Raw genomic sequence first — 25582 nt, 5'->3', positions numbered from 1 at the left:
AATATGTCCCCCAAATCTCTTGATTAAATCAAGAGAATATTTATTATGCTTGGGTAGGAAAACAGTTTGCATGTATCAAAGAACTAAACGTAAGAATTTAAAGAAAGAAATCTAGTCACTGATATAATCTGTCATGATTTTAAAGGGTCTATGAAGGACCTAGAGGAAAAAGTAGCAGTTATTAATCTTAAAATTGTAGAACTGAATGGGACCTTATAAATAATTCAGTCCAACCTGCATACTGCACAAAGAAATTTGAGCTCAGAAACTCTGAGTAACTAGGAAAAAATTATTCAGTAGTCAAAATGTACATTGAATATTTAGTCTCAATTTACAGTTGAAAAGCTCTTTCTACTAGTCTATGCTGTATTCCAGTTACTTGCCAGCTGTGTTAGTTAGTGGGCCTATTTGATCCCTTATAATTGTGCTCTGAATTATAAGGGATTGAATAGGCCCACTAACACACACTGCTGGCAAGGAGAATAACTCAGTGTTAAACTGTTATGCCACATGCCAAAGATGCCTTATAGGCCTCTGTCTTTGGCCAAGATTGGTTCCATATTCCAGGGTGAGATAGAACTCAAAGGTGTGGATAAATTGGCACAGCCACAAAGGTTAACTAAATTCAGGGCTGGGATCCAGGAAGAACATTAGATGAAAGTCTTTGGAAAGTTCATAGATGAGAAAGGTTATAAATCAGACTTCTTTCTGTCAAGACTCTACCCTTAAAGTCCCCAGTCATCTCACTATATACTTAGTTCCAACAGTGTCAAGGTTATAGATGTGACAAATTGATTCTTGACATGAGTCATGTTTTTTGTCATCTTTCTGACAGAGGAGAGAGAATTTAAATTCTGCTAAGGAGAGGAGAAATAATTATGTGTTATTTCCCTGGTATCATCAGGTTAAATTCAGACAATCCTGTAGCCTTGGTTTCAGAAGGCTTATGAAGCAAGTTTAAGTATCAAAATCAGGAAAGTGAAACAAAGCATTAAGATTCCAGTATCAATGGAATCAAATACTTCAGGATACAGTATCTACCTAATTCTGAGGTGGATTCATTTTCTAAACTTGCTCCAGGAATAACTGTTTCCCCTCAGCTTCAGCGTACTCACTGAGATGGACCCTGATCATTGCTTTCCTTAAACATCTTTTAAAATCTCTGCAAGATATTTGAGTCAGCAGCCTCCCTCTTTTAACATTCTTAGTTCTTATCAACACACCATCAGGAGCACTAATACATGGTTTTTGTTTGTTTGTTGAGTTTTTTTGGATATAGGACAGGACAGTCCATCTGAACCTGTTTGGATTAAGGTAGCATTCTTCTCTCACCCCTTCCTTTGTTTACTCTGGCACGCCAAATCTGCTTGCAAAGTGTTATGATCTATTAGATTCACAGAATCAAAGAAAACAATAGTCATTTCTCCAGGATCTTTTTAAAAATGTAATCACTACTTAAATGTGAGCCAACAATCAAGTACAATTAGAGTTTTTCTTATCCTATATATTTTGTTTTATATTCATTTTCCCAGTGAAGATCAGGGCAAGACAATAGCATTTCACTGTGGTAAGTGCTATAATAGAAGTACAGTATATGGGCAAAATACAGCAGGGTACACCAAGAAACCGGTCATGATCACTACTTGAAAAAGGAGAATGGTGCTGGGGATATCATCATCATCTCCCTGGAAAATGACTGAAATAAACAAGCTGAGTCTTAAAGAATAGTGTGAATTCAAGAAAGAAACTCTTGGAAGAGAGGCAAACATCTACACTAATGGAAGCATGACTTTCATTTCCTACTATGAGAAAGAAATGGTGAGGAAGTTGTATTGGTGGAAAATAAGATTGGCAAAATCATAGTTTGAGACTATAACATGCTAAATACTCTGAACTTATTCTATGGTTACTATTGTTGCTTTGAAGTTTGTAAAACAGGAAAGTAATTATCAAAATCATGTTTTTGTACTTATGTAATTGTCATGTCAACAAGTTTATTAGGTAGATATGATTATTGTGCCTGTTTTTAATGTAAGTATGTGCCAGACACTATTACAAGTGTTTAGATAAATATATAACTCTATAATTTATGTAATTGTCATGTCCACTTTATTAGGTAGATATGATTATTATGCCTGTTTTTCAGATGCGAAAACTGAGGCCCAGAAAAATTAAATAAATCATCCATGGTTACTTGTTTAATAAGTAGCAAGAAAAGTTTTGAATATAGACTATTTGCTTCTGAAGTCTGTGTTTTTAATCACTCTTAATCATTATGCTAAGCTGCTGGGGAGGAAGTTTGGCTTACATTTGAGGTCCTTACAGCACATCTAAATGTAAATTTCCAAAAGGTAATTGGAAATATGATAATGGAACCCCAATGTCAGAGCTGAAGATGTGGAATTCTTCAGCATATGAATGTTCATTGGAGTTGTAGACACTGTCCAACAAATAATGCATACTTTTATTGGCCCAAATGAGAGTAATAGGGACGTCAAGATAGCTTGATGACATCAAGAGTCCCTACTTCTAGACCCCTTTTATAGCGATAATACAAAGCAACAACTACTGTATTATTTCACAAATATATTTGGTTTCATGTTTTTATATAATTCAAAACAATTATTTGACTGTGGTACTTGGAAATTCATAGAACTCTTTTGCACCTAACTACAGTAATACCAGATACTGAAAGTTAACTTAAAGAAATAAAGAATCCTAATCAACATTTATCTATTATCAAATTTGGATTTGAAAAACTTGCGCAGTCTGTCTTCTAAGTCCAATTCTAAACTCTCTAACCAAAGCTTTACTGTTGTTACAAGGCAACAGGGGGTAGTCATTTGTCTTCCCTGGTAGCATTTTGAACAATAAATTGAAAAGCCCGAAGCCAAGATACATCAGGTATCTGAACAAAGAAGCAGGACTGATACTTTTCTTTCCATGCTGTTGTAAAAACCTCATTATCTAAACTCTTGACTGTCTGTTCCACAGACCCTCTCACTTCTTTATCAGTTCCAATAAAATATGCATTTATAAAGGCTGCACTATAGCTTGGTCATATCATTATCCATAAAAGCTTACCCACTGAAAATACCTCTAGCCTTCTATATTCAGTGCAAAAGCCTTTCCATAAGCTAGAATGCATGTTGTGCTTCATAAAAACATAAAATATTATCTGTCAATTTTAAAAATTAACAAAGAAATAAAGAAGAAAAATTACACACACACACTTACAAAATGAATGTTCTCCATGACCCTAAGATATACAACTATTTCGTTGAACTCAAAGGACAAAATAATTAAAAGCTATAAAACATTAGCATTCACCACATTTTCTCATCACTTGAACTGCATTGTCTGCATCACTGCTAGAGGAGGTTTTCCTTAACTGCAACATTTTGAATAAGATTTCTGTAAAAATAAAAACAAGTATTTTCAAATCACCAAAATTCTAGCACAGGATAAGTTACCTCTGTCAACGTTTCTGCTTAATTCAAATAAATCAACACAATTATAAGCAGAACTATAAAATAAAAAAATGCAAGTTAGTGTAAATTATCTTCACGATATTGGCAGATCCATCTCTGAAAATCTTGAAATAATGGGAGCCTACAAAAACACATTTTAGCGTCTTCTTGCAAAACAAATTCTTTATTCTTCCTTTGAATGGTAGATTTTTTCAAAAGATTGAAGATATGTTGAAATACAGTTTCTTAGGACAACAGATTAGTGCTATAGCTGAAAATTTTCTAGAGCTTAGCGATCCAAGTGTTATACATATCTTGTTATATGGACAGGAATAACTCAAATTGCACTGGCTTGTACATCTCTCATCATTTCACCTGCTTATGAGAGTGAATAGGGGACAGTCTTATGGACACACTGGGCACTGCTACTTCTTTGCTTGGCTGACTCCTCACTCAGTGTTACTGTGTTTGTATTAGGCTATGAGATTTTGAGTTCTGCACTACTAAGCCCCAGTATTTTCTCTAAAAGGCTACAGAGCTCCCTAAAGTCAATGGCCATCTTATATTAAAACTCAATCAATGATTACCTAAGATGAAAACTCTGACCTCCTGGTGCCCAAGATCTTTTACCGTTAAATGGACTTTCCTTTGGTTTCCCCATGCAGCCATTCTCCCAGTGTGTCATCCTCCTGTTTTGATTGACCTCTCTGCCCATATTTTTGTATTTCTTTCTGAGGGAATTGTTAAACAATATCTCAATACCATGTTGATTTGATCCATACCTACAAACACTGTTTTTATTGAAGTAATAAAAACTTTGCTTCAAAACTCTGGATTTTTTTTTTTTTTTTTTTTTTGAGATGGAGTTTCGCTCTGTCGCCCAGGCTGGAGTGCAGTGGCGAGATCTCCACTCACTGCAAGCTCCACCTCTCAGGTTCACGCCATTCTCCTGCCTTAGCCTCCTTAGTAGCTGGGACTACAGACGCCCACCACTGTGCCCAGCTAATTTTTGTATTTTTAGTAGAAACGGGGTTTCACCATGTTAGCCAGGATGGTCTCGATCTCCTGACCTTGTGATCCGCCCATCTTGGTCTCCCAAAGTGCTGGGATTACAGCAAAACTCTGGATTTTAAAGATGGAAATAGATGTGAATGGGGTGAGTGTGATTCTATAGATAAAATAATAATTTAGAATTCAAATTTTGAAGGCAGGATCAACTAGTTGTAGACGAGCAACAGCAAATGGACTAGTCATGCTTAAGTAAAGTCATGACCTGGGAGTTAGATAAGCCAGTGCTACACAGAGTGCCCATAGCATGAGTGTCCAGAGTAAAGAGAGTCCGTATATTTTTGAACATGGGTGTGATGTGAAGCAAATAGTGCTGGGGAGAAACAACTGCAGCTGAAGTTACCAAGATGGTTAGAATGTGGAACCCCATCTAAGAGACAGATGACATTGTCTTCATCTGAACTATTTTAGGCTGGAAATAGAGAAGCAAAAACGGGATTTGAAAAGGAGTGCTTTTAGTTGCAAGTAACAAATCTTATTATTAATGACTTAAATCATAACAAGAAGTCCAGATTATGGTTATTACGAAGTTTAATAATGCCATTAAATCTGGATTATTTAACATTTCCCTCTATCATCATTTGTTTCTTACTGTTATGTGTTTCCTCATAATTTCAATATGGATACAGCAGCTCTAAATTGCATGTTTTTACACAATCACTTAAGAAATAAGAGACTGAGCATTCTCTTTATATGACTTGCAAAAAGACTCTGTGCCAGAACCACTCTAGCAGATTTCCTCCTACCCAGCTGGTCGGGACTAGGTCACATGAAACACCTTTAGATCCATCAGTTGTAAAAGGTCAGGTTTGGTTTAATTGCCTGAATAAAATCAGGGTATCATTATCAAGGAAAAATGGGCAAATAGTGTCTGCCACAGAACATATTGTGGAAGATACACAAAAATGAAATTGAATACTTACTAAATGTGTAAGACAGGTTATTAAAAATAATTTGGACCTTGAATCTTGGATCTTAGACGATGGCCATTTCTTTTACACTGGTGTTATGAGGAAGATCTTAAAGGCAATTAATCTGTTTAGTCTTAATCTCTGGTTCCTAGAGAAGACAATCTTGAAATGTTTACTTTTTGTTTTTCTGCTATGATGCACATTCACATGCAGAACACATTTCTTATGAGTAGGCCCATTTCACTGAACACTGTATTAATAAGGTGAGCTTCTAAGCTTGAATCCTAGGAAACTAGCTTTAGCCCTTCCCCTTTCTTTCCTACTCCAGGAAGTATATCAGAATGCAAGTGAGTAAAAGGGCATAATTAGAGGGATAACCTTGAAGCCACTCCAATTTGTGAGAAAACAGTAAAACATTTTCTAATTTCAATATTTGAACTATTATTATTACTATCAAATTTTGCATCTTGTGACACATGTCGCAAATAATTGAAGTGCACCAATGTGTCTGGACCCCTAGGTTAAAAGCTCTGTTCTAGAGGACAATGCTCTTCTTTCTTTGTCACCATTGTGCTATTATCATTGCATTGTTGTATTTTTTTTTTTTTTTTTAATCTATGGATATTCAAATTGAACAGTGAGATTTAAAAGAGAAGACAAAACCCAGGGAATCTAAAGTGGAAAGCACAGATATACATGCACCATTCAGTCTATTATTAGGCATATAACATTCAAAAATTGGGGTCAGTTAATATGAGGATTGCCCAGAATTTCAAGCAGTTTTTAATCACAAAAGTCAATCTTTCCCTTGAAATGGTGCAATTAAGATGTGGTAGAATGAGCAAGCAATCACATTTGGCACATGTTTCTGGAGGACAAGAGAAGCTGGGGACTGCCATTCAGAAAAACCGAGTGGAGACATTAAAGTTCAATGATCAAGGATTTTTAAAAAATTTTAAAAAGACTCCCAAACTAGAGAGGAAGAATATCTTAGTGCAAAGTATTCAGAGGTAGAATAAGAAGAGTGTGTTGGGAGACCTTAGCCAGGACAAAACAATCCCAATTAAGAGATCTTTTCACTAAGCTACAAAATGTTTCCTCTTCTCAAGAAAGTAGCAGCACAAGATGGTTGAGAGAATGAGGGCTTTGGAGTTACGGCGATTTGGAATTAATCCCAGCTTTGCCTCTTACTGTCTGTGTTACCTTGGGCAAGGCACTGAAATTATCTGAGTCATAGTTCTTAGATACCTTATCTAATAAGTGCAAAAAATAATACCTACATCACGAGACTGTTACTAGGATTATAGATAATATTGCAAAGTATATGGTCTTGGCACAAGTTTACAAAATGGGAGCCATTATTACAAATTCATCTTTGTGCATTCTTTCAGTTTTTGCAATTACAATTGAAAAAGGAGTGTTATTGTTGTTTTCAAACCTTTGACAATCATAGTAATGACAATGAAACAGGGTATATACATCCCATTCTGCTATATCATTAATCTGGATCCTCATGTTCTGTCTTTCTGACAACCCTGTAAGGTAGATGTCGTTGGTTTTCCATTTAACAGAGGAGAAAACAGACTCAGAGAAAGAATTTGTTTGAATTTATGTGGTTTACCTCCAGAGTCCCTATTCTTAACCCCTCGGCTCTACTTCCTTCCTCCCTTCAGCTTACACACACCCTTTCACTTACATGGTCACCCGCATAACCCTGAGGACTTTAATCTTTGAAGTTACACAAAGACCAACATCATAGTGATTAAAAACCACACATGGCTTCATGCTTCTCCTGGTTGCCGAATTCCAGTGCCTGGGGATTAGTTTAGATGCCTACTGCTTTCAGGTTGGGGATTGCTGCCAATAAAATTTCCTGTTTCCTAAGCAGCTGGGAAGCCAACAACCAGCTGCTCTGAAATGTGTTTGAACCTCGTCCTCTCAGCGAGCAGACAGCTGTGCTGATCTATAGAAAGACTCTGGAAGATTGTTTTGTGTTTTATAAGACACTCTAGGCAGGAAGAGAGAGATTTCTGATTTGAAGAGAGACTAAATTCAGGAACAGAACTCTTTAATATTTCCCGATCACGGATCCTTCTCCAACCTTTGATATTCACTTAGCTACAGAGTGTGTGAGTCTCAAATAAATAGAAAACAGTCACTTTAATTGTTTTCCTCAGGGTGTATTTTTTATACCTGACATATTCTATGCCTCATGTCTGAGATAACAACCTTGTTGCTCCAGGCATCTCTGGAATAATTTCCAAAGCACCGTTCTGTCTTGTTATCTGCTTCCCTTTACTTTCGGTGTGTTGATGAAGCAATAATGGTATGAGTTAATGCTGCTGCTGCTTAACCTATATTTAAACAATTGACATAGTGCATATTGTAATATTTGTAAAGTCATGGCAGGCAAGGCACCATGACAGTGCCCACGTCTACCAGTTAAATGAGACTATGAGAAGGATATACATTTCAAAAGCACACAAGAGCCCTGAAAACTGGTTCCTTTATCATGAATTTTGTTGTTGCAATTGTCTAAAGCTAGTCATCTTTTCAATATAGCTCTCACTTTATAGATAATTGTGAAAGTCAGCTATTAATTTGGTAATAGAGCCAATGACATAGTTTACAGGGTCAAGTTAACCATGGTTGAATCTTAAAGCCCCTAAAAAAGCTGGGTCATGAAAGAAATTTTCAACATGTGGCAAAACTTCAGCTGTATTTCAAACAAATAGAGAAGCTGATATTTTATTTGAAAATCAGAAAACCATATTCTGTATATAAACATGTACAGTGTATATACTTATGTATGTAAGTATTAATTTAAAATTGATCTGTTCATCCCCTTGCTCTTGCAGCCTCTATTTTCCCAACAAAACATTGGAATTTGTAAAGAGAGGAATAGGCATGTTCAACAGCATCTTAAAGATCAAGAATATGTAAAAGGACTGAGAGCTAAACCCCATCCCTCTATCATATTTTTTTTCTAGAGATAGAGGTAGAGAAGACGACATTTATACAAAATGTTGATTTTGTATAAACGTTTCTTTGAATGAGAGAACAAATGTGTGAACTTTATTTTTTAAGCATATTCAATATTATAATCACAGAAATAAAAATATTAAGTACTATGAGATTTTAAGAATCAAATCAAGACCTACTAAAAATGAGGGGATATGCATGCTCAGGCTAAAAATCCATTTTGCTAGTCATGGTTACTTTTACCCTCAGAACATTTTCCTAGTCAAGATGTTTTGACTACTTACTGATTTTCAGCTAGGGTTAACCAGTGGGAGACAATTGACAGACTGCTGACAAGCAATCATTTATTTGTGTTAGTTTATCTACTTGGCATGGGTTCATCTTCTCCATTTCCTTCAGCACCAGGATGGTAACAGCTTAGGCTGATGGTGAGGTGAGGGTTGCTTTACATTTGGCTTCTTAGTTTTTCCATTGCCCATATAATTAATTTCTTGTGTTAAATTCCATGCTTGAGGCACCTAGAGTAGTTTCTGTTTTTTTTACTGAGCTCTGACTGATCCACTCACCGAAAGGATTGTAATTAACTGAGCTGACCTTACTGAACCAAGATTACGCCACTGCACTCCAGCCTAGGTGATAGAGGGAGACTCCATCTCCAAAAAAAAAAAAAAAAAAAAAAAAAAAAAAAAAAAATAGCTGTAGCTTCATTTATGTGCACGTGTATGTGTATACACAAATCTAAGATTAGCTGTGATCACATTAAATCTTAATAACCAATACTGATAATAACCAATACAATTGTATTGCAATTATGCTGAAAGGAAACAACTGAGGCCCAGATATGCTAATAGCTTTCTCCCCAGGCTTTGTATTTAGAATGTGGCAGAGTTGGGATTCAAATATACGTTGTCAACTATAAAACTGATGTTTTATTCTTGGGCCAATGCCAATAAGACATATTTCTCAAGAAGTTAAAGTTTTTAAGAGAAATATTAATCTAAAAGTGAGAATTTGGGACTTTGGGACTTTCTGACAAGCATGACTTCCAACAGATTTGCATTCTGAGTTTTAAACATAAATAATGAGAAACATTATTTGATCAAGGGTTTTTGTGCCATGTCTAGAGGCCAGAAACCTCCTGGTAGATGGAGTGAGGGTAGGAAATGTCTGGAAAACATTAACAGTTTGTGCAGAATACGAGAGAATAATTTAATTAATGTCTACCTTTGAGAGTATTTTGCATGTGGTTTCTGCACTTAATGATTCTACAATTTATATAAGTAATATTTCCCAGTACAAAATACCAAGTGTGACTGAGAATGTAGAATAACTATAATGCTCATACAAAATGGCAAAATAACTTTGGTCAACAGTTTGTTAATTCCTTATGAAGTTAGATGCATACTTAACAACAGAACATAGTTTTACTTCTAGTTATTTACCCAAGAGAAATAAAAACATACTATACAAAATAGTTGTACAATAATGCCATAACAACTTTATTTGTTATAGCAAAAGAAATAAACCGAATGCCAGTCACAAAGATAATGAATTAACAAATTGCAGTATATGTATAAAATGTAATACTTCTCAGCAATAAATAAAAGAGACTACTGGTACATGCAGCAACATATGTGAAGCTTACAGATGTAATGCCATGTGAAACATCACACAAAAAATTACATACCATAGAATTCCATTTATATACAACTATAGTAAATATATATCTAATCTGTAGTGCTCTATAGCAGATCTGTGGATATCTGATATCTGGGGTGGGGAGGATCTTGACTATTAATAAGCTTAAAGAAACCAGTTGACATAAATAGAACACCGATGTAACAATACTAAAATTCACATTCCTTTCTAGTGTACCTAAAGCATACGACATTTGACTATATGTCATAAACAAAGCATCCACAAATATAAAATGTTTTAAATCATTCAGAGTTTATTCTTTAATCACCATAGTACTTTACATTAGAAATCAGTAGTAAAAGGAAGACTGGTAAGTCCTCATTTACTAGAAAACTTTTTAAAAACTCATTTAATACGTGAGTTAACTAAAAAAATCAATGATAGCATATTGAAATCATTCTCCCAAAATACCTTGTATCCTCACTTGTATACTGGCATTTCTGTCTAGTGGAATAATACAGAACAAAAAGAAAAAATAAGTGAAAAATAGAAAATACAGCTGTCATTATTCACAGATGGTATGCTTCCATACATAGAAAATCTGAAAGACTATAGAAGAACATATAAGGATTATTAAAAATTGAATTGAACAAAGTATGTGCAAGTCAAAGCCCTAACCATAGGAGAATATGCTGAGCTTCATTAGCAATTAATAAGATGCCAATTAAATCTCAATATAATAGCTCTACATACTTGCAAAAATGCCTAATGTGAAAAATATGGGGAAAAAAGTGTAGATGAAGATGTGTGAAAATTGGAAGACTCAAGCCTGTAATCCCAGCACTTTGGGAGGCCGCGGCAGGCGGATCACCTGAGGTCGGGAGTTCAAGACCAGCCTGACCAACATGGAGAAACCCCGTCTCTATTAAAAATACAAAATTAGCCAGGTGTGATGGCGCATGTCTGTAATCCCAGCTACTTGGGAGGCTGAGGTAGGAGAATCGCTTGAACCTGGGAGGCAGAGGTTGCAGTGAGCCGAGATTGAACCATTGCACTCCAGCCTGGGCAACAAGAGTAAAACTCTGTCTCAAAAAAAAAAAAAAAAAATTAGAACATTCATATATTGTTACTAGAAATATAAATTTGCAGAAGCACTTTGGAAATCACTGGAATTATCCAATAAAACAGAATATATGCATTTTCATAACTCCACAATGGCACTCTCAGGTACATACTTCATAAAATTGTATATATTTGTTCACCAAAAGACACATACTAGAATATTCATAAGTTCCTATTTATTTTTTATTTATATATTTTAAGTAGCTCCAAACTACCTAAAAGCCTATTAATAGTCAAATGGATAAATAAACTGTGATATTTATAAGTAATTAAGTATTCAAGAATGAGAATTAATTGATCTGATAAATGTGATTTAACTGAAAGAAAACACTTCTACAGAGTTACCAATTGAATAATTTCACATATATGTTATATATTTAACATATATGTAATCTATTATATATAATACATCTAGCATACATTACATATTAATATATAAAATGTCTGATTACAAGCCTATCACATATTGATATATATGTGTCATTTATATATGTATATACATGCATATATATGAAGGGGAAGCATTTATATGAAAGGAATCAGATTGCTTAAGAAATGATAAGTGAGGAAAATATTTTTAGGGATAATAGATAACCTTTTAGTAAGTCTGGCTATGTTTTAAGATATGGTTTCATAAACATTTAAATACTACAGTGAAAAAGTCAGTAGAAAGGAATACAATAAAGATATATTAAAAGAAGAGCTGAGTGCGGTGGCTTATGCCTGTAATCCCAGCAGTTTGGAGGCCAAGGTGTGCGGATGACCCGAGGTCAGGAGTTGGGGATGGGCCTAGCTAATATGGTGAAAACCCGTCTCTACTAAAAACACAAAAATTAGCCAGGCATGTTGGCATGCACCTGTAATCCCAGCTCCTTGGGGAGCTGAATCACGAGAATTGCTTGAACCCAGGAGGCAGAGGTTGCAGTGAGCCGAGATCACACCACTGCACTCCAGCCTGGGCAACAGAGCAAGACCCCATCTCAAAAAACAAAAAAGATATATTAGAAGAAAGAAATTATTAAATGTGCAAAGTCCGCAAGAAGGTAGAGAGGAAGAGAACCAGATAATTTTCATTTTAATAGAAATGGATAAGAATGAAAGATAAAGGTTGGGGGCAGTTTCATTTTTACTGTTTCGATTTTATTGTTGTTGTTTGTTTGCTTATTTAATATTTGTTGTAAGCGAAGTAGTCTGCAGAACAAGTAGGAATATGAGGGGCTAGAGGTTTGATGAAAGTAGTTTAGGCTAGTGTTTGGGTAGAATGGATACAAGAATTAGCTAAAAACACACAGATGCATTGTCTGTTAGTTTCAGATTGGTGGCCATTAATTTATCTAGAAACCAATTTGCTCAATGAGGGTGTTATGGTTTGGCTTTGTGTCCCTACCCAAATCTCACCTTGAATTCTAATAATCCCCATGTGTCATGGGAGGGACCCAGTGGGAGGTAATGGAATCATGGGGGCAGGTTTTTCCCATGATGTTCTCATGATGGTGAATACGTCTCACAAGATCTGATGGTTTTATAATGGGGTAGTTCCTCTGCACACACTCTCTTGCCTGCCACCATGTAAGACATGACTTTGTTCCTACTTGCCTTGATTGCCATGTAAGACATGGTTGTGAGGCCTCCCTAGCCATGTGGAACTGTGATTCAATTAAACCTCTTTCCTTTATAAATTACCCAGTCTCAGGTATGTCTTTATTAGCAGCATGAGAACAAACTAATACAAGGGGATTCTCTAAAAATGGTAGACAGTCACCTTTGGCTCAGTGTTAGGGAAATGGATAATTCTGTTCTGCAAGACATCTGTACTAGAGAGAAAAGTGAGCTAATATTAAATATTGCCAAATATTATCAAAATGGTAGAATAATCAAGATTGAAAGAGTTGAAAATTATAGGTATGTGAAAACATCTGTGGTCTGGAAGCTCTGCATGGGTTGTAAAACTAATGTCATTTGGCCTTTTAGCTTCACACAGCCTAGTTGTTCCTTGCTTCTGGTCTTGAAAGACCTAAGTGTAGGATCAAGGATGGAGGTTGGTGCTTTGTTACTTTTAGCTCATAGATCCTGAAGCATAATCAAGATGTAAGGTTTAATATTATTACACAGCCCGCTATGGAGAGGGCAGATCTCAGTGTCCTGATTGATGGTGCTGAGAAGAGGAAGCTAAGGTTGAGGTTGAAACATTGATGTTGAGAGAACCATGCCATACCTAACCCACTCTTGCTGACTCTACGTGGGAAAGAATATACTAATCTTTCTGAATCTGTTTAATTAGGGCTGTAATATTTTGGAAAATTGGTTCTTCAGCTAAGCATTTGCCTTAAGTCAACATGGTTGAAGGATAGCTAAATATTATGATTATTACCAATGTATATATTTTTGTAATAGGTCATTTTAAATAAAAGTAAAAGGCATTCTGAGTAGCCACCTGAATTGGCATTGTTTGTGATTATTTCTTTTTAAGGGGGTATAAAATGTTTCTGGCCTGGAGTGTCTCCTTTAGAAAAAAAATTAGCTTTAGGAAAAAAAGCATCTTAAAGCTGCTTTTTGACAGGATGAGATTATAACTGAATAAATGTCATATTTCCTTTTATCTCTGGCCCTTTCTGTAGTGTTACATTTACTTTTCTTTTAGTTATTTCATGCATTGATTTCTCCCCTTTCAACTTAAGTTGTTGTCTTTTGTTGTCACATTCTAACAGAACATTGACAATGGACAAATCTCTGTGCCAATTATATCAGTGGTCCATTGGAATGATTATTCATATCCAAAAAAATGAACTACCTTCTCAATTTAATTAGAAGCTTGACAATTTCAATTTGGAGATGTAACTCCACTTTGCCTGGATTTAGCAAAGCTCCTTATCTGATTTGCCTATGAAGCCACCCTGGCTGTTTAGCACTTTTGAATGCATCTGAAAAGAGAGAATGTTCTCAATGCTGACCATTCTTTTAAAAATCTGTTCAGAAACAAAAGAATGTATAAAGCCAGTATTGGGATAAAATTAGCTCTTAAAAGAGACATTCAGAGTAGATCATAAAAACATTGAATAATTTAATGCATTTTGGTTAAAGAAAATGTATTTAAGCATTTACTGTGGTGTAAAACTACTACCATTAGATCAATCTTGAGGTGCAAATGGCACCTATAAGTTAGAAAGACTACAAATATTCTTAAGTCTTTTTATAAATAGTTTATACTGTCAGTTGTAATCTGCTATTACATATACATATGCCCTTTGACACTGCCTTTGCTAACTTCATTTCCAAATAGTTTAACTCAGTATTTTTGATATGGTTAGGCTTTGTGTCCTCACCCAAATCTCATTTTCAGTTGTAATCCCCAAGTGTGAAGGAGCGAACTGTAATTCCCCACATATTGAGGGAGGGTGGTGACTGGATCATGGAGGCACTTTCCCCCATGCTGTTCTTGTGATAGTGAGTTCTCACGAGATCAATGCTTTTATAAGGCAGTTTTCCCCGCTCTTGTTTGCTGTCTCTCTCCTGTTGCAATGTAAGATGTGCCTGCTTCCCCTTCTGCCATGATTGCAAGTTTCCTGAGACCTCCCTCCCAGCATGCAGAACTGTGAGTCAGTTAAACCTCCTTCCTTTATAAATAACCCAGTCTTGGGTAGTATCTTTATAGTAGTGTGAAAATGAACAAATGCAACTTTAAAAATAACTACACTGGAAAGAAACTCTGGAGTCCTAGGATCAAATCCTGTTATTTGTTGCAAAACCAAGCAAACAAGGTGACTTAATTTTATTATAGAATAAGAAAAAAAAAGTTTGGTTAATCAGGATTGTATTTATACTGGCACATTTAAAAGATTTAAAGATAAATGTTATGTACTTCCATGTCCTAGAACCTATAATGTGACTTGTTTATGGTTTTTCTTTGTCTTATTGATATGTTTACTGAAACCCAGATTTTAAAATTTAAAAATGTTTTCTTATGACATAGTCTTAATCTAAATGTCTTTAAATGCTTTGGGGCCTATAAGATGACTGAATATTTCTATTTGCTCTTCCAAAAAAATGCAACTTGGAAATTAGTATATAAATTTTCAAACCACAATCCTAGCAAAATGCCGTGGCAAATAAAATACTCTCATTGCTCCTGGTAGCAATATGCATTACAAAAATAAGAGCAAACTTCTTAAAAGCAGAGTTGTTGGGTAGTCAACTTTAAAATTTTAGACACTCTATTAATGTTAGTATAATTTATTTAACTATTTGATATAGAAAAATAATCACATATTGGAAGTAGCATATTCTTGGAGGCAGGGTTATGCAATGAGAAAAAACACAGAGTGAAACAAGACTTACTTGGTTCAAATTCCAGCCCTCCTATTTAATATCTGTGTTACTTTGAGCATCACCAGACCTTCCAGTTCCTTTGTTTCTTCCTCTATAAAATGAAGATAATAATAGTTCTTACCTCATAGGGTTGCTAAGAGTTAATTTATGTCAACTACATACTACAGCATATAATAGATATTAGCAATTATTTTAAGCTCTTCTTATACTTGGAACCAAACTCTTAACATTTGTCTTTCAAAAATTGCTTTTTTGCAGGGCCAACATCCACTAGGGGTCTTTGAATTCAGGTAAACCTTGAGACTCATAAGATCATAGGCTACGTTTGGTACCAATTTACCAAAAAAGATTACTGGACAGAACATGTATCTTTCTCAGCAGCATCAGGCTTTTCTCTCAGCAGGAGTCTCAGAAGAAGCAGTTGGCATGGCAGTTCACACTGCCACGTGATTGGGAAGCTGCTTTCCCAGGTGACAGACCAGGTGCAAGAAAGTGAGATCCACACCAGTGGAACTGAGGTTCACATAGGCTTAGAATCCTCATGCAAGGTATTTTTCTGGTAATGGTCTTGAATCCAAACTATAAGGAGTTAGAGACTAGTGTCCTAGAGTAGAAAGCATTCTAGTGTTTTGACACAATCTCGGTGAGAAACTTCCAAAAGCAAAAGAAGGAATATGTACCATGTCTTTTTTAATATTCCTCTTAGCTATCACTAATTACAATAGGATTTTGGCAAGGGTTTGCTAGCAGACATTCCAAATCGACATAGTTGTCAAGGATTTATAGGCATTTAGTGTTTTTGTGAAAAGATCCAGACGTTCTATATAAACTGCTTACATGGACAAAATGTTGACATTTTATGAGGAAACAGAAAATGTATTTTATTGTTGCTAAACCCCACCTTTTTGTAGTAAATGACTATTGACATGTTTTCAAGAACAAGCCCTTTATCTGTAGAATTGGTCCAATTTGTACCATTATTAAACTGAAACCTATATAATACCACAAAGCACAGAAGAGACACTGTAATAAAAGCAGCTAAGATTTATATAGGATAATATTTAACAGTATTCTATTTAAATTGGCATTATTTGGGTTGTTTGCAAAACACATTGCATAATTAGCATAAGAGTTAATTGAACATAATCATTTATCCATCTAGATAACAAAAAAATGAGGCAGAACTTATTGATTTATGTTTGGGCATAGACAATATTGAGTAGCGTATTATGACATTAATAGACTATCAGGTTCTGTTATTTTTTCTTTTCTTTTCTTTTCTTTTTTTGATGCAGATTATTTTTCTGTCACCCAGGCTGGGGTGCAGTGGCATGATCTCGGCTCACTGCAACCTTTGCCTCCTGGGCTCAAGTGATCCTCCCTCCTCAGCCTCTCGAGTAGCTGAGGCAACAGGTACATGCCACCACGCCCATGTCTGGCAATTTTTTTTTTGTAATTTTGGTAAAGACAGGAGTTCTCCATGCTGCCCAGGCTAGTCTCAAACTCCTGAGCTCAAGTGACTCCCCTGCCTCTGCCTCCCTAAGTGCTAAAATTACAGGCGTGAGCCACTACACCCGGCCCAGACTCGGTTGTTTTGAAACCGTACCAGTGCTATGAGAGTAAGTACAAGATGTCTGCCTCAGAAGAATGGCTATCTTCCTATTTATCGTGGCAAATGGTAGACATCAAATTAATATAGGAAAGAGGCCTGCAATTTAGAACACAATTCTCTTTGAAAGTTATTTAAAATATTGTCCTTCCTCCGGAAGGGAAGCTCTTTATATGTGACAGTATGCAGATATTTAAACATAACTCCAGGAGGTCCGAGGGACTTGGATGACATTACTGTTCCTAATTGATACCTTGGTCAGAAACACCTCATCCAGATCAGAGAGGAATGTTACCAGATGTTAAGAAAAAGAGTCTCCTCTATGGTAAATGTTTCAAGTTATATTTCACTGAAAGATTTTTCAGTTAATAAAAGTGATTTGTAATAGTAAAAGAGTTTAAGGATCTGAGTTTTATAGTCGGTTGTTTTGCTCCACCAGGCCTTTAGAATAAATTAACATTCTTGTCTTGCACAGGTACATTTGGGAAGTTCAGAAAATTTTGTTCAAATAAATTGAACACAGACCCAAAAGTAGTGCATTACCTTGTGCAAATTTGCCTTTGTTTTTACAGAGAGGATCCTATTGAATTTTTCCCTTGAAGGATTTTTCATGAAAGTAGATCTGGATGAAACGATGTTTAATAATTTTTTGCAGGCATTAAATTGTGCATTGTTATTCTCTACGAGTAGGCCTGAGACACTGCTTGGGCCTTGAATACAATTTTCTACCATTAGCTAGACTTGACTTTGCCCATTGCTTGTGGAGCCTGTGATTTAACTGGTAGCTGGTAGGTGCATCGTAATGCACATAGTTCTTAGACCTCAAAGATCTTCATACAGTGTTCTACAAGAGTTCCTCATGAAATAACTATATTCTTTCAGTAACTGTCCTATCCGTCTGCAAAACTAGAGGGATAATTTGTCTGGTGGTTTTCCTGAGTCGAGTGGGGAAGATTTTACTATAACCATTTAGAATTTTAAAAATCAGAGGATTTGGGAGAGGCCAGAATAAAAGATCACAATAGCACAGGCAGGGATTTGTTGATTCAGTGAGGAAAGAAGACAAGCCAGTTTTCACACTTTGGGCATAAATGGAATTTCAACATCCTCCCTGCACTGCTGGTTGATAGATGATACCACTTACGTGAAAAAAAATCAAAAAGCGATAAAATCAATACAGTGTATAAGACAAAATTCAGAGTTAAAAGGAAGAAAGGATAATGCAAGTTTTAGGTAAGACCAAAGTTACTGGTGAAATCCTGAATGACAGGAGGTCCTTGGGACCTGCTTCCATGAATGACTTTGTGATGGTGCAGAACCCTTGGGAAAAATCCAATATTTTCATGTTTGAGCAACAGCATTACCAAGGATTCTCAACAGTACTCCTATTATCTCCCCATTTAGAAAAACTGGCTTATTTCTGTGATGGGATTGGAAACCCCTTATAATAATTAGCCCATCAACATAATTAACAAAAACCTCCTGGAGTCCAGGAGGTTTAATTATTAAAAGACAGATTTTAACTTACAATCTGTCTGTGAAATAATTTAATAACAAATGTGGTATTCTATTCAAAGACTAGTATTTTTTTAAGTTGTATACAGATTCAGAAGCTCCAAATGTCCTCCAAAATACATTTGAGTGCTTCATGAAATCCTTTTTCATGTTTGTAAAACATTTGCCATTCTTGCCACATGCACAGATTTTACATTTCTGGCTTCAAAAAGTAAAAAGACTTAAAGATGTGTAGTTGCCAAGTATTATTGCCTTTCACATTACATATTTTTTGCTGTTACCTTTTCAAGGATTTCAGGCTTGGCATATAATAGAGCTAATTAAATTCCTTTCCCAGGAAGCAGCCAGCTAGACCACTGCTCCAGGCACATAACCTCAGCTTTCTCCTTTCCTCTGCTCATTTATTCGGTATGTGAGAAGAGACTCCTCGAACAGCAAAGGCAGACAACTCAGGCCAGGCAGCTGCTGATGGATTTTAGTAACTACAGAGCGAGTGTGTGAGTCTCAATCCTGACAGCACGCATCACAGAGGGGTGAGAGTGGAGGCACATCTTCCTGTATGAGTTGGCGGTGGATGACAATCTGCCAAACTAAAATAATGGAAGAGACATTGGTTGTATAAAAAGGAATCAACTGGCTGGGCGCGGTGGCTCATGTCTGTTATCTCAGCACTTTGGGAGGCTGAGGCAGGTGGATCACCTGAGGTCAGGAGTTCGAGACCAGCCTGGCTAACATGATGAAACCCCATCTCTACTAAAAATACAAAAATTAGCCAGGTGTGGTGGTGGGTGCCTATAATCCCAGCTAACTCAGGAGGCTGAGGCAGGAGAATTGCTGGAGCCTGGGAGGCAGAGGTTACAGTGAGCCAAGATCATGCCATTGCACTCCAACCAGGGTGACAACAGGGAGACTCTGTCTCAAAAAAAAAAAAAAAAAAAAAAAATCAGCTTAGCTTAGTTATAAGGTATTTTGTAAGATTCTAGGAATACCATTTCATTTTTCCTTGAGATTGCTTATGTACCCAAACCAGAAAATATAACAAAAACAGAATCATGTGGAAAAATGTTTTTTAAATCTCATTAATGCATCTTTACCATTAAGCAATTTTGTCAGTCTTCATAGCAAAAAAAGAAAACAATATTTAATAAAAATCAACTATTTGGCAGTTACTGTACTAGTTTATTTACATGTATTACTTTTCCTTTAATAGACATGCTTGCTTTTTTTTTTCTTTTTAATAGTGAAAAAACTAGGGCAGAAGTGGTTAAATGATTTTTCCAAGTCACCAAATGACAGACCTGAAATTTAAACTCAATTTCATTTGATTATAGAGCCCCAATTTTATTTTAAAATACTGTAGGATAAAATAAGAGTTCTGTGTTTAAAAACAAAAGAGACCCTTTTAGGTGCAATTATTTGGGAAATAGTCAAGAAAGAGACTAGTATATATGCATGTCTTTACCTAATGTATATATGATATTTATCTTAAACTATTCCCTGAGGAGAATTTTCAATTGTTGTTCATATGAAATTATTTATAGATTTTCTTGCAGATAATCCTGTCTTACAGAAAGAGCTCAGGATTATCTCCTGGAAATAGAAAGATCCATTACAAAGGAAAGAGTGACCATCTGGCCTTGTGATATTATGTGGATTGGGGCCCTGAAGAATTTACATGATATCACTGAAAGCCAAGAGAAAGAAATTAATCTCTCTATGATATCATCTTAGAAGATAGACTGTGCATCAATTGATGTATCAGATAAATAGATAACTGATCAAAAATGGATGTATTGATTGAGGTAGATAACTATACATAGTTGTATAAAATGATTAACTCATTCATTTCTGAGGTAAAAGCAAAGTGGTATTCTTTGGCTTCTACAACATTAAATCTCTTAAATTCTTAATTGCATTCTGGAGTAATAGCTCTTTTTCCTTTTTTTTTCCCCTACAGTTGGACAGTGTCACCTCCCTGATCCAAGCAGCCAAAAATTTAATGAATGCTGTAGTGCAAACAGTGAAAATGTCTTACATTGCCTCAACCAAGATCATCCGAATCCAGAGTCCTGCTGGGCCCCGACACCCAGTTGTGATGTGGAGAATGAAGGCTCCTGCAAAAAAACCCTTGATTAAAAGAGAGAAGCCAGAGGAAACGTGTGCAGCTGTCAGACGAGGCTCAGCAAAGAAAAAAATCCATCCAGTTCAAGTCATGAGTGAATTTAGAGGAAGACAAATCTACTGAAACCACTATTCTACCTATAGTGCCTATATGACAAAATCCTGGCTAACCACACTGCTTTATTTTATACTTAAGAAGTTCTGTAATTTCACTAAGTTTTGGTGTTTAACTCACAAATAACATAAAATATTGGGCGCCAAATCAACATAAGCAATATATATTTGGGATCATGTCATTGTCATTTCTGTATGGTCAGCACCTAACAGTTAATTAATATTTGCTTGTTGAATGAATGGAATTGTCATGTGTCATTCAGTCTTTCCCATCATAAAGATTATCTACTATTTGTTAACAAATAAACACAGGAGATGCAAGAGAGTCCTGTTTATCTATAATACTTCAAGTACACTTATCATCCTTATCTTGAATTAAAACACTAACATGAGCTCCTGACCTGGTTTTTTAATAGAAACAAAAGACTTTTATAAAATATTTTCTCATTTAATCTCCATGCTTTCTTTACCTGATCTAACCTGGCATTAACCTGGCAGAAATGTATGATTCCTGCCATAGCTAAAAAACAACCTTTTAATCTCTAGATAGCTGTACTCATTGTCAACTTATTAGGTTAACATCCATTATAAACTAATCAAATTTAAATAGGCTACTTGCTGGATTTTGAAGGTCAACCTTGGTTATTAATGAAATGTTTTCTTAACATCATAAAGGTTACAATGAGTTCTGATGCCACATATGCACCTTTTGGGTTTCCAATGTGTTAGAAAATTCTGTACTTTTGAGTGTTAGGCCTATCCGAATACATACATGAAAGAAGAGTTACCACCCACTGGGGAAATGAGACACAAACTATATCCCACAGTGAGTTATATTAATAATAACAGAAGTGTAAGTTCTGTATGACCCTATTCTTACAAACACTAAAAATACATTTGTATCAGCTTGCAATTGTAATTAAAAGGAAAATGCCAGTTTGAAAAGCCTTTTGGCATTGAGTAAAATATAACTGCATGAATTGTAACATTGAACTATGAAGCAAAGTTAATGGCAATGTAGCTGGAGTTATTTTAATATCGTTCTTTTAAATAAAAGTCGCTGGAGGCACTTTATAACTCCAGTCACTGTGTTCATTCCTAGTTGAGTTCATAATGAACTTCATAATAGTCTTAGAGTCTAGTGTACCTCTCTGTCTCATTCCCCCTCTCTTTTTCTCTCCCCTGACAACCTGCCTCTCTCTGTCTTTCACAAAATGTCCTTAACAGAAACTCTTTGTAGGCCATAAGTTTTGTTTTCACTTTTTCTCATTCATAGAGTTCTGATTCACAGACTTTAAAAATCATTTTCTATTCTATGTTATCATAATAGTATTGCATTGTAACTTTTTACTTGTAAAACATTGCCATTGATGAGAGTTGTCTCAACAACAATGTAATCTTAGATTGATAAGAAAAAAATTTACACATACAATACCAGTTGATATTAGGAGAACCGGTTTGGGTGAAAGGATGCATGAAACATATGAAAGCATAAATATTGACAGTATAATATGTGTGGAATCTTAAGCATAATGGTGTGGGAAAAAAAGGATCTATTTAATAGGTCATTATTAATTATGCAGGAAATGTTACATTTCTTGTAAAGAATTATTTCAATCTTCCCAGTAGCTGGGTTGCCTGAGCTCAGTGTAAAACTTCCTAGGAGGTGAAGGCAATAAACTCCTCCCTGTTTTGCACCATAGACTGGGCTACAATAGTTCTCCTGAACAGAATGCACTGCCCAGAAGAAAAGGCAGTGAAGAAGGGAATTAGGGAATTCAGATGACTCTGTTTCTCAGAATTATCTAGATGACTGAGGCAAATAGAGATTAAGAAAATCTCTATTTTATTGAAATGCTGCCATCATTTTCTGCTCTAAGTGTAGATGCTGCAAGAGTGACATCTGTGGTACATCGTTGTTCCAGATAGAAGTATAAATTTATAATTTAGTGGAGAGAGCAATTTTCTTTTAATCACCAAACTACCAGCTGTATAGAAAAATTTTTTGAAATCACCAAACTACCAGCTGTATATCTTAGCTCCTAAAGCCACATTTGCAAGAATCATAAGCATCTCATTTAGAAAATCTAATGTCCACTTGACCTAACATCATCTTTCCACGTGTTGGAGTTTAGAACATGTAGTATTGGACACCACAAGAACAGAAATAACTTGAAATTATACAATTACCAAGTAACCTCCATCTCTTTGTTAAAAATGACTTTTTACCCAAGGTGAGATGTTAACAAGTTCTCCTCTTTAACCCAGGCAAATTTTCAGCTTAACTCAAAGCAAACTATAATTAAATAAAACAGTAAAATTTTTAACTCAATGAATATCCTAGGAGTTAATCTGCTGTAATAATCAATGGTGACATAAAAACAAGATGCATAGAACAGAGAAAGGCATCTGTCTACCTGAGTGAATTCCCGTAGTAGGCAGCAGTTCAAGATTTAGTTTGATTCAAACCTGCTGATAAAACAAATCCTTATATACAAGAAAAACTAGCAGTGAGATATAAATAAATTTCTCTATTATGTAGTTAAATTAATCAGCATGACACATTTATGTTTAGGTATGTCTTCTGCAGAGGAATGCCAGAAATTTCTTAATGAGAGTGATAATTTGGTGATCCACCTATGTACCTTTTGATGTCTTGTCACAGAGATTAGTGCTTCCTCTGATAATATATTTGCTTGATCCTGCTAGTAAGAACTCACTTTTCTCTTTTAATGAAATCCATTTGTGTTAATTTACATAGGGAGAAACATTCCTTGAGAGGGAGGAGAGGGTGTTGGCCACCCACAGGAGCAGTTCCATCCCTGGTTACCCACCAGGATGCCTGCCAAATGTTACACTGGAATTAGAATGACAATTGTTTTAAAAATTGTGAAATAATAATCCACTAAAGGGTGTTCTCCTAATTAGAGAAATTTGAAGGTTTTCATCAAATATAAAAAGTGAAAAACAGAAATTGTTCCCTTTAATTTATGACAAATTAAAATTATTTCAGTTTTTTCAGTTTCTTTCTAAGTAAGTTTCTGGATAGTTTTTGATTGAGTCAAGAAAAAACTCACACACAAAATTTCTCAGCTAATTTGTTCATTGTTCCTTTCTATTTATTTATTATTTATTATATGAGTGCAAACTACAAATGTATTAGAAAAGACAATACAATCTTCACATTCACAAATGTGCCTTCTGGCCTTCGAAATCTTTTAACATAAGATCAATATAACATATTTGTTCCCCATAAAAATCTCTTATATACAGGGAATAAGGGCCTCCATAGCTACACAGAGACACCCATTCTTGCAGTCTGGCATTCTTGACACCTTTAGCTTCAAAGTCAGCTGGTTTTCAATTTCAAGTTAAAATTATGAATATACAATTAAGTGCACAACTTGGGCCTTCAGACCAAATAATTAATGCTCCTCAAATTAAATAATGAGTAGCTGAAAAGCCTCATGTGTAACAACAGAGGAAGTGACTTCAATGGCTTCCTAAACCTTCACTTTGAAGGTGTTCTTCTCATCTCACCCACCTCTGGGCTAGGTATCCTGTTAATTGCTAACAATTTCCTACCAAAATAGTGTAATCAGGACTGCCCATCACAGCCAATTACTCCAATTAATGCCCTTTCCTCTTCTTCTGTGAACCAAAAATATATCTCTCCTGTCTCTCATCTCTATCCCAGGTATAAATTGACTAATAAATTTTACAGAGTTTTAGTCAAAATTATGAATTTTAATTTCCAGCAACATTATTCCTTTAGTCTTTCTATTCCCCAAAACATTCTTAAATTTTGGTATCAAATGTTCATTTCTGTCCTAGAAATTGTGGTTCCCATAGCTACAGATTTCTGCATAGTGGCAGAATGAGTGGAATAAGATCTGAGACTTTTCCTGGTGATATCCACCATTCTCTTGTGAACTCATTGCAGAATAGACAGCCTCTTTCAGTTTCATTGTATATAGTTCTTTAGATTGGCAAAGCAGGCACCAGAATCTGAATTTGAATGAAATCTGTAGTTTCTCTTGTGGGCCTATTTTTTGCCAAGACAGCCTGCCTATTGTATATTTAGGAATCAAATATTCCTTTTTTCTGTTTGTAAAGTCAGAAATATTTCAGTTAAAAAGAACATAATTTTATATTATTTTAATAATTGTTTTTAAGTAGGAAAATTTCTGCCACTTGAGATGTTACTGTTTTTGTTTATATGAAAATTCCATTTCTTTCTTTATGACTCTTTTCCCACACCATTATGATATGTTCAGCGTTAGTATTTTCCATTTTACCACTAAACAAATAAGCCAGGACTAATAACAATAGCAGTTTGAGAGTTTTTATTTTGGCGTTTTGGTTTTAATTAGGGAAGAAAATTTGGATGTTATTACAAACCAATTGTAGTTAAAAATGTTTTGAATGAGGTTCCTAACACTATCTTAGACATCTCAAAGAGAAAGAAAGAGAAGTAAAATTTTAAATACCTTTTTGGCATTTTTAACCAATTCACATGAACAAGAACATATATTCTGTTAAAGCAAAATAAAGAATAGTTTAAAACACTAGTCATCTTTCATGGGAATATTTTCCCCCTAACAGACAAGATAGAATCCATTTCTGGACACTCTAAAATAAAATAATATTAATTGAGAGAACTGTCTCCAAATGGAATTCAATCTGACCAGAATCCCATCTGCAGG

General features: G+C 35.3%; 1 protein-coding gene across 2 annotated transcripts in view; it reads left to right on the top strand.

Annotated features, from left to right (window-relative positions):
• CTNNA3 (catenin alpha 3) overlaps positions 1-21249 on the top strand; it is a 1813915-nt gene extending 1792666 nt beyond the window's left edge. Inside the window, exon 18 of one of the 2 annotated variants that reach the window (XM_023205116.1) lies at positions 20599-21249. In XM_023205116.1, the coding sequence (XP_023060884.1) occupies positions 20599-20886 (288 nt within the window). In that variant the 3' untranslated portion in view covers positions 20887-21249. The remainder of the gene's footprint in view (positions 1-20598) is intronic. The other variant, XM_023205115.1, reaches the window with a different exon arrangement.
• Positions 21250-25582: the final 4333 nt, after the last annotated feature.

This window comes from Piliocolobus tephrosceles, chromosome 9 (genome assembly GCF_002776525.5).
Source record: "Piliocolobus tephrosceles isolate RC106 chromosome 9, ASM277652v3, whole genome shotgun sequence".
NCBI classification, from domain to species: Eukaryota; Metazoa; Chordata; class Mammalia; order Primates; family Cercopithecidae; genus Piliocolobus; species Piliocolobus tephrosceles.
Note: the sequence above shows the minus strand (reverse complement) of the source record. Positions and strands in the feature narration are given on the sequence as shown.